The sequence below is a fragment of the Nicotiana tabacum genome, chromosome 9 (genome assembly GCF_000715075.1).
Source record: "Nicotiana tabacum cultivar K326 chromosome 9, ASM71507v2, whole genome shotgun sequence".
NCBI classification, from domain to species: Eukaryota; Viridiplantae; Streptophyta; class Magnoliopsida; order Solanales; family Solanaceae; genus Nicotiana; species Nicotiana tabacum.
Window position 1 is genome coordinate 75,780,213 of NC_134088.1, and position 10,269 is coordinate 75,790,481.

Here is a 10,269-nt window from a genome sequence, read left to right on the forward strand (position 1 = left end):
GTTTTATGATTTCTTCTTTAATAAACTTAGTTAACACCTAGAGAAGCTTAAAAACAGTAGCCACAATATTATCAAATTATTTCTCATAATTTCCAGCCACCACAAACCATATATATGGCAAAAAATAGTCCAACCAAAAAGATAACCATGTCACATGTTCTTTCAAGTATTATCTTATGGTTTTTCACTCAAACAACACAACCAACACAAGATTAACCTTAGGAATAATCAAGAAGATGTTATAGATACTTCGGACAACAGCTTCAACTCGAAACCCCATCTCAACTTAGCTCATAATAGCCCTCAATCACACCACAACATCATAGAAGCATTCTCTTGTAGTCGTTAACACTTTTGATGATGATTTGAGTTACTTTTCCTTGAGGTTCGTTCTTGGGATCTTGGGATATGTTAGAGAGGGTTTTGGAGAGCTTTTGGATGAATTTTGGGTGAGAAATGACCCGAAATGAGGCTGAAACATATTTTAAAAGAAGTAAGGTCGGTGGCCGTCTCAAGTGGGTCCTAACAGAAGCTGCTTGTGCGGTCTCGCAAAAATACGAATATCTCTCTACTCCGACGTCGTATTTGACAAATGGTTTAATGCGTTGGAAACTAGACTGGTAGATCTTCAATTTTGTAGGTATATCACTCAATAAATCCAAGTACATTAAGAGAAAAGCTTAGTGACATTTGACCTAAATTTTATTCAAATATTTGAACGAAACTTGAGACGACTTCCGTCGAATTTCGTTTCACAACTCGCTTGACTTCAAAACATAACACACGACTATCATATGACTAAAATACCTCATAACATTACCTTCTTATCATCTTAAGCATCCTAGTCTCACCCCACAAGTATGGGTTTTAACATTCCCAACTTGCCGACTTTCGACGAAACTTATTTTCTTCGATTTCGTTAGCTTCTTAACCTTCCAACCCTCACGATATTCTTTAAAACTTTTTTTAACCAATAATTGTCTTTGTAAAGGTCCTTCAATTCTCTGACTCATATTGAGTCACTTAAGATAAATTCTAACTTGAAAGTACGAGGTGTAACAGACTGGATCTTCACTTTTGCGAAGAACTGATCGCATTTGCCACAAGGGGAGGTCCGCATTTGCGACCTCTATGTCGCTTTTGTAATGGCTGGAAATTTTGGACAGCTTCGCAAATGTGAAGCTTGCAGCGCATTTATGATGGTGCTTCACAAATGCGAGGCTGTGCAGCTGGGATACTGATCGCATATGCGATCAGTGGTTCGATTTTGCCATGGACGCAATTGCGAACAAGAGTTCGCAATTGCAATATCTGCAGCTTGGTAAAATGTGGAGATTTTTGGACTTAGCTTATTTTATACCATTTTCAACCCTAAACCCCATAAGGCAATTTTGTGAAGAGGATTTTCTTCCTAAATTCATTTGTAAGAATCTTTAACAAGTTTCCAATCAAATTCAATAACCTTTTTCATGAATTTCAACATCAAATCTATGAATTTCAAAGTAGAAATTGGGAGTTTTGAATAGAATTTAGGAATTTTATAAAATTGAGATTTAGACCTCGAATTGAGGTCAGATTTCAAATTAAATCACATAACCAGGCTCGGGGGTGAATGGGTAACCGAAATTTGGTCTGAATCTTGGATTTTGACCACGTGGGCCCGGTTTTGACTTTTTGTTGACCTTTTCAATTATGATCAAAATCAAACTTTTTTCATTCATGGGTAGTTTCTAAAGCTTGGTTAGAACTTATTGAATGATATTTGGCTATATTCGATTGGTTTGGAGGCTCTTTCTAAAGGAAAAGTCGTGGTTGATTATTGATTGTGTTCCGAAATAAGGTAAGTGTCTTGCCTAGCTTTGTTGGGGGAATTTTTCCTACTAAATGCTATTATGTGTTACATGCTGGGGTGATGCATATATGAGGTGACGAGTGTATATGCATGTGCCAGGGTTTCCATGCTCGGAAAGAGAAAATATATGCTTCTTTGTGCTTTATTGAACTTGATGATTCCTTGACTCATGATTTATTTAATTCTATGACTAATAAACTCAATTATTTGCATTAGAAATCATGTTAGAATATATGACATCTTAAAAGGATTTAATATGTTGTCTTCGAGACTGTTTACATACTTAATTGACCGTAGAATCATGAACACCCATTTATACCTATTATTGTCATGCTACTTGAGCTTCTTTATCCATATTAAGAGAAGATGATTGGAGCCTTAGGGCTATGTTTGGCACGATGGTTATTTCTGTGCGGTTGATATGATGTTAGCATGATGAGTATTGCCATGCGGTGTGAGATAAGATTGGCCGGTTGGTTGTTACCATGTGAGAAGAATTCGTTTTTCTTGTTATAACTACTCGTTCGTTAAACACTTACATGCCATTTACTTGGGTTCCTATTAATGTTTGTTATTTTGTATGTTATTTTTATGTTTGTGTTCTTTGTGTAGTTATCTCTATATTTCCTATTTGACATGTTACTGTGATATCTATATTTCTACCTTGTCTGTTACGGTTACTCCTACGCTTTTACTTTATTTACTTCTGCTACTTGTCCTCTCCGAACTCCTGCTTTTACTTGTTATTAGTCCGTACATATTACTGGCCTATATTTGTTACGTGATTTATTTATTAGATACCTTGACCTATCACATGCCTTCACTTACTACATGTCTTCACTTTCTACGTGCTCTTACTTGTTACATGCCTCCACTTGTTACATAATTTCACTTATTACATAATTTCACTTATTACATACCTCTACTTGATGCATGTTTTTACTTGATGTACAACTTTCTCCATTTCATGTTTTCTATACTTCTTTGTTTAGCCGGATTAGGTGGCTTTTAGATTGGTTGTGTATTTGTGCTTTGCGAAAAACTTGTCTTTATATGTGGGAGACTAGCTCTGGGGTGTTGAGTTGCTCATCTAATTTGTTGAAGTTGTATTCCTAGCTGAATTCCGCGTATTAGTTTTCTTGGTATTACAATGTAAAATTCTCGAACTTGGTTATTGTAGAATAGTAACGTATGAACGTATTATATATATTGATCAGGTTGCGCACGACAACGGTATTGATATGAGATATGAAATCGAGTTGCACGCTGCAACAATGATTTAATTAATATTGGGATCAGATTGCATGCCGCAATAGTGATTAATTGATATTGGGATCGGGTTGCACGTCGTAACAGTATTAATTGAGATTGGGATCGGGTTGCACGTTGCAACGGTATTTATTAGTGATGTTTGATTATGATCCTTGCATGCACTTCGTGATTATTGCTTCCTTCGTAGAAATGGTTATGAGGTCATGTATTGTTTGCCATGTCTGTTAACCTGCTCCACAGCTCTCCAGTTGATGCTCTTACCATTATTTGACATATCTCTTGTCTTGTTTTTCCTGCTTATTATCTGCACAGATACATAGTAAGTGAGTATCTTTAATTTAAAACCTCGTCACTACTTCACCGAAGTTAGTCAAGATAATTACTGAGTACATGGAGTCGGTTGTAATCATACTATACTCCTGCACCTTGCGTGCAGATCTTGGAGTTGCGTAGCTGTGGAAGACGTACGAAACCTTGCATTGAAAACGTACCCGCATTCTAGATTCAAGCTAACTTTTGTTCATGGTAGTTTAGGATTTTAATTCTGTTTATGTAAAATTCAAACAAATATTGTATTTACTCTTCATATCAATTTGTAAACCTAAATCATAGTTGTTCATGAATTGTACTATTAGTCTTTGGAAAGTTGTATAGAATTTAGCTATTTTCATTCTTGTCGTTATTGAGTTTTCATTTGAGTTACATCTTTCTATGTTTGGCTTACCTAGCACTGGGGTTAGGTGTCATCGCGGCTAGGTGGATTTTTGGGTCGTGATAAAGTTACAAATTCTAACTTCTTCCAAAAAGTAGAAGCAGAAGCAAAAAATTAATTTTTTCAAGACAAAAATATCTTTACCATAAAATTATATTACATAAATTATCCCTTATTAATTTAACATTTACTTATTTTTTAATATCTATTATCCCTTTCTTCACTTTTTTATTTTTACAGTATTTTTATTCATATATATTTTCGTGCATGCATATAATATAGTTGACATAATATATACTACCTAGTATATTATTTTCTTAAGTATTGATAGTGTTTTTCATACATGTAACTTGCAAGCACATATATTCCTATCAATATTATTGCTTTTATATACTCATATTATATATTGATTAATTTTTTTGACATATATTACTTTATATTTTATAGTTTAATTAAATAAAACAATTAATGTATTCTTTTATAATAAATATTTAAAATTTCTCTTTTTAAAATAATACTAATTGTAAACTAAATCTTTATTGTCTTTTATTGTAATTTGACATTCAAAAGTACTTTTTGAAGATTGGCCAAACACAATTTGTTTATCAAATATCGCTAAAAGTACTTCTTAAAGGAATTAACCAAACACAAACTCATAATCTCCAAAAGCACTTTTTTGAAAAACACTTTTGAATAAAAAAAAAATTTAAGTAAGTAATTTTTGACACCTTTGAATTAGAGCCCGTTTGGCCAAGCTTGTGGGAGGTCAAAAGTACTTTTTCTCTAAAAAAAAAAACTTTTTAAAAAATATAAGCTATTTGGCCAAGACGGAAAAGTACTTTTGGCTAGCAGCAGAAGCAGTTTTTCTGCTTTTGAGAAGAAGCAGAAAATTCTAGCTTCTCCCAAGAAGTAGAAAATTAATTTATTCAAGACAAAACTATCCTCACTATAAATTTATATTTTTTAAAGTATCCCTTACTAATTTAAGCTTCATCTTTTCTTTTTTGTATCTAGTTTCTACCATTCTTTTAAAATTAGAGATATCATATATATGAATATATTGTAATTTTCTAAATTCTTTTTTGACTTTTGTTGTTTTTGATTTTTTCTTTGTGTAATGTCTTGTAACTTTCAAAATAGTCTTCTTCTTTTTTCACACTAAAGCAAATTATATGCGTCCTTCTTGGATTATCAATTCTCTTCTTACAAATATAATTTCTTATGTTATAGGTTATTAATTTTTAAATATTTAAAATAGTTAATAAATCTAATTTGTGAAAATCACCTACAAATAGGTAATTTATTTACAATTGCATCGCATAATCTATATCTATATATTATTAAAAGAAGAAAAAAAGCCTCCAAATTAAGCCAAGTGAGAGTCTTACAATAATTCACTTGGCAATTTATGACAAAGTTAGTTAGGGTAGGTAATAATTAGTTTTTTTTTGAATTTAAATTTTTAAAAAAATTAAATTATGCATTATGTGTTGTTAATAATTAGTTACTCATTTTGATTTTGAATTTAAACATACTTAACTATTTTATTTACAAAAATAATGACTTTTTTATATATTTACAATTATTTCTATTTTACGCTCAATGTCATCTTTCAAGTTTGACACTCAGAATCATCTTGTTATAATTACCATGGCCATACATAATTTCATCCGACGATATTCTTCTACCGATAATGAATTCAACTATTATGCTAATGAAGACATTACTGCAGAGATTGAAGAAGGAGACGAGCCTTCTGGTATTCCTTTAAAAATGCAAGGCAAGTCTTCTACTAATAAGGAGACATGGTGTGATAGAATTAGAGATGAAATTATTGAGAAATATTATCATGGGTGAGTGACTTTGTTTATTATTTCATGGTAGATTATCAAATATGTAGTAATTTGTGGAATAGACTTCTAATTCATACTGAGTGATGACAATAAGTAATTATACAAGATAATATTATAGGCTTTGGTATAACTATATATGTTATATTAATTAAAATCTTTAATACATATGTTTACTTTATGTTTATATTTTAATTAAATAAAATAAAAAATTAAAGTCTCTTACGATAAATATTTAAATTTATTTTTCTCTTTAAAATAATTATAAGACCTCGATATTATCTTTTTTGGTAATTTGACACTTAAAAATATTTTTTAGAAAGATTAGCCAAACACAATTTGTTTACCAATTTTACAAAAAGTATTTGTTTGTACTTTTCAAAATAAATGGTTTTTGACAGATTAGCCAAACATAGTCGAAATTGAAACTAGAAATTACAACTGATAAAATTGCAACACGCAGCATAAATAGACTATAACTAGCGAAAACTATAAAACACTCTTCTCCACCCACCATTTTCCACTTTTGTCATATTACGAGTTGGGTCTCGCATAAATTTTGTCTCTGATGCTATACAAGACTTAAAATTTCTACTATTAGGAGCGGCGAACTCAAAGGACTTGTGGTTTCGAGGGATGGGTTCTTTTCGCACAGACTACTTCTTCTTCTGCATATTGGCATTGGTATCAACGATTTCTCCTTACAATTCATGGGCTGTAGATACTGAATCCCTAACTCGAGAGCTTCTTGAATCGGCGAGGCAGCCGGAGTTCTATGATTGGTTGAAAAGGGTAAGGAGGAGAATCCATGAGTACCCAGAATTGGCATTTCAAGAACACCGAACGAGTCAACTCATCCGAGATGAGCTGGACTCACTCGGGATCAAGTACTTGTCACCAGTCGCTAAAACTGGTTTGGTTGGAACCATTGGGTCAGGTGGTCAACCTTGGTTCGGTTTGAGAGCTGACATGGATGCTCTCCCTATTCAGGTCTCTCTTCATACTCCATCTTCCTACTTTATTTATTTATTCCTTTTTAAATTTTGCTCTTTTGGAGGAAGAGTTTTTCTTGTGGCAATTGCCCTTCCAAACTTTGGTTATTGTATCGTATTTATGTACTCAATTTATGTAATGGCGTTTGATTGTGTCCTTGTTGAAGAAAGACAACAAAGATTTTTTTAATTTTGTGGTTTAAAATAAGTCATATACATTTCTGTTATAAATAGGAAATTTAAAGTGGAATTGTTTCTAAATATAGAAATGTGTAGTTGTTTGGAGACATACTAAAAGGAGAGACTGTCAAATAAATGGGACGACTATAGCATTTGTTGCTTTCTTATTTCCTATTTGTTTCATACATAGTGTACTGAGTTTTCCTTCTTTTTTTTCATAACAAAAGCTTAGTTATTTAGTATTTTATTTGTGCAATAAGGATCTATTTTTTCTTTTTCAATTTGGCCTTCAACATGAACAACAACAAGAAGCAACTTAGTGTAATCCCACAAAGTGGGGTCTGGAGAGGGTAGTGTGTACGCAGAACTTATCCCTAACTTGTGAAGGTAGAAAGGCTGTTCCGATAGACCCTCAACTCAAGAAATGATGAAAACGATTGGCCTATAACATGAACTTTGAATAATTTAGTGAGATGAATATAGTATGTCATGAAAAGGAACGGCTTTTGGAATGATAAATTTAAGTTTTCTTGAGCCTAAACATGCTTATGGTTTGTTGGCTAGTCACTTGTTTCACTTGCTATCTGAGATAGAGTTGGGTCATACTGTGCCAGTGTGCTTAATAGAACAGGTAATGTTTCAACTGAACCCTTTGGAGTGCAATTTATATACTGATTAGAGAAGTGGAAATCAGTCTACTTTGGTACCAGGTGACAGATTTTAAGCCACTCTGATTTGAAATTACTATTACATGACAGAATTGATAATTTATTGCTTAGTTAGTTCACTGCTTGTTACTTGTTTGCACATCATTTATTTTGCTTTAATTCTGGAATCCGTATGTAGCGAGTCCATGCATTATAACTTCTAATGGCTTTGTTGTACTCAACGCCTCTTTTGATGCTAATATAACATGTTGACATCATAAATCTTCTAGTTTATTTGTTAAACTGCCATTTTTAGGCAACTTAAGGTAATTATAGATGCCTTAAGTTTCTTTATGAAGATTCTGCCCCAAAAGTGCCATGTATCTGTTTTTTCATACTTATGTGCTCGGATAGATAACGAGATTTCCATGCCATGTTAAGTTACAGATAAGTCAGTGACGCTTTTAAGAAACTAGTAAGCAGGGATAATGCAGATGGTGAGTTGATAAGAAGTTCAAATTCGTGAGTATAAAATATGCATCTGACAATAGTTGTTCTAGTTTCGTGACTATTACTCAAAACATCAGTAGTTCTCAAGTCCTCACATGTGAGTTGTGACCCCCACCTTCACCTTTACTTGGAGAAGGAAAAACAAATATCATTAGGAGCACTCTCATTTCTATCAGTTACTTTGCTGTCTGTTCCTTGTCAAATTGTTTCTGCTAGTAGAAAGAATTCTTCTGCAATGAATGAAAGTGTTACTTTGAAGGAATTGGTAGATTGGGAGTACAAAAGCAAGATCGATGGCAAAATGCATGCATGTGGCCATGATGCTCATGTTACCATGCTGCTTGGAGCAGCTAGATTGCTTCAAAATAGAACGGACAAACTGAAGGTAGGTAGAATCATTATTGTTTTGACTTTTGACGTAAACTACCATGTTCTGTCATGGTCTAATTCAAATAAAAATTTATTTGGATAATTTTACATCTGAGCTGAAGGGCACGGTTAAGCTTGTATTCCAACCTGGGGAAGAAGGCTATGCTGGTGCCTCCTATATGTTAGAAGAAGGAGCATTAAATGGGGTTCAAGCAATATTTGGCATGCATGTCTGGCCATATATGCCCACTGGTACTATTGGTTCGAGACCTGGTCCAATTATGGCTGGTGCAGGAAGGTTTACAGCAATAATGCAAGGGAAAGGCGGACATGCAGCAATGCCACATACAACTAGGGATCCAATTCTTGCTGTTTCTATGGCAGTTCTTGCACTCCAGCAACTTGTTTCTCGAGAAACTGATCCTCTAGAGTCTAGGGTATTTGTCGCTCTGATTTCAAACAGTTAATATAATGAGTTTACTTATTCCTTCAGAATCCTGAATTCCATGCAGCAGGATCTAAATTTTGTTTCTGCTTATGTGCAACTACATGCAGGTTGTCTCTGTTGCATTTGTAGATGGTGGTCAAGCTGGAAATGTAATCCCTGCAAGTGTAAAGTTTGGTGGAACATTCCGATTCATGACATTTGAGGATTATTCCTATCTTAAGCAAAGGATCATAGAGGTATGCACTAGAGGTTCGCCGGTACTAAATCATTTATTGCCCTCAAGTTTTGGATGATTATTGAATCTTTCTTGAGCTTTTTATCAACTGTAGCTTTGATAACTTCTGAAATATCAGGACGCAGAAGTTAAATAGATCATTTTGCAACAACATTTGCTTTAATATTTCAGAAATCTTCAGCATTGCTCATAACAAGTCAGTTTTATAATCATATCTTCTTTGCTAAAAACTAAGCATTGGTTTGGATGAGTAACGCTGAAAATACTTACTACTTGTAGGTCATTGAGACACAAGCAGGTGTACATCGATGTTCTGCCACTATTGATTTTTCCGAGGAATTAATGAGGCCGTATCCACCAACTCTAAATGATCCTGCGACCTATGAGCATGCTAAAAAAGTTGGAGAAGTCTTGCTTGGTGAGCAAAACGTGCACTATGCTCCAATTACAATGGGTGCAGAGGACTTCAGCTTCTTTTCCCAGAAGATGTCAGCTGCATTTTTTAACATTGGGGCACTAAACAAAACGGCCACGTCTGCTGTTAAAGGTTTGCACTCCCCCTACTTCACTATTGATGAAGATGTTCTTCCAATAGGAGCAGCTCTCCATGCTGCTGTTGCCATATCTTACTTTGATACACATGTTCAGACAGTAGAATAACATGTTGGAGTTGAAGAATCATCTCGTTTGTAAATGAAAAATTTGTTAGTGAAAAAGCCTACACGCCTGGTATCTTGTCTTACCTATTTATGTTACCAAAAGGTTAGGTAATTCATGGATTGGACATAGTTTCAGATGGTAAAATTGTACTGCTGCCCCCCCCCCTTCTTTTAGGGTCTCCAGGATTTCTTATTTTCTTTCTGTTTATGAATATATTTGAATAACTCATTGCACACAGTTGCTAAATCTTTTTATTTTTTGGTAAATAAATTTTTTTATTACAAAATGCAATCTGATAGTTGCTAAATCTTACTATAGTTTACCATAATTGAACATGTATGTTACCAACAAGGGTTGTGGTAGAGTGGTAAGTACTCCTTCATCCTTAATCAGAGGTAGCGGGTTCGAGTCCCTGGGTATGGAGTCACATTTGTTAGGGAGCGCTTTACCCCCTCCCCCCCCAATATGGGACTTCCCGGCACGAATCCAGATTTAGTCGGGCCCCAATGAGGGTACCGGACACCGGATGGGAAACAAAAAAA

The 10,269-nt window shown here is 34.1% G+C and overlaps 1 protein-coding gene across 1 annotated transcript; it reads left to right on the forward strand.

Annotated features, from left to right (window-relative positions):
- The first annotated feature begins 6,108 nt into the window (after positions 1 to 6,108).
- On the forward strand, positions 6,109 to 10,013 carry LOC107799034 (IAA-amino acid hydrolase ILR1-like 3). The gene is made up of 5 exons (XM_016622100.2): positions 6,109 to 6,676; positions 8,275 to 8,400; positions 8,507 to 8,821; positions 8,940 to 9,068; positions 9,347 to 10,013. Exons 1-5 carry the CDS (start codon positions 6,323 to 6,325, stop codon positions 9,725 to 9,727), a joined length of 1,305 nt encoding a protein of 434 aa, XP_016477586.1. The 5' UTR covers positions 6,109 to 6,322; the 3' UTR covers positions 9,728 to 10,013.
- The last annotated feature ends 256 nt before the right edge of the window (positions 10,014 to 10,269 follow it).

What these genes read in the sequence shown, in the direction of transcription:
- LOC107799034 (XM_016622100.2), top strand. Translation starts at nt 6,323, where the DNA reads ATGGGTTCTTTTCGCACAGACTACTTCTTCTTCTGCATATTGGCATTG. An exon ending in CTGATCCTCTAGAGTCTAGG is followed by an intron (nt 8,822 to 8,939) that starts GTATTTGTCGCT and finishes AACTACATGCAG; the next exon opens with GTTGTCTCTGTTGCATTTGT. An exon ending in TTAAGCAAAGGATCATAGAG is followed by an intron (nt 9,069 to 9,346) that starts GTATGCACTAGA and finishes TACTACTTGTAG; the next exon opens with GTCATTGAGACACAAGCAGG.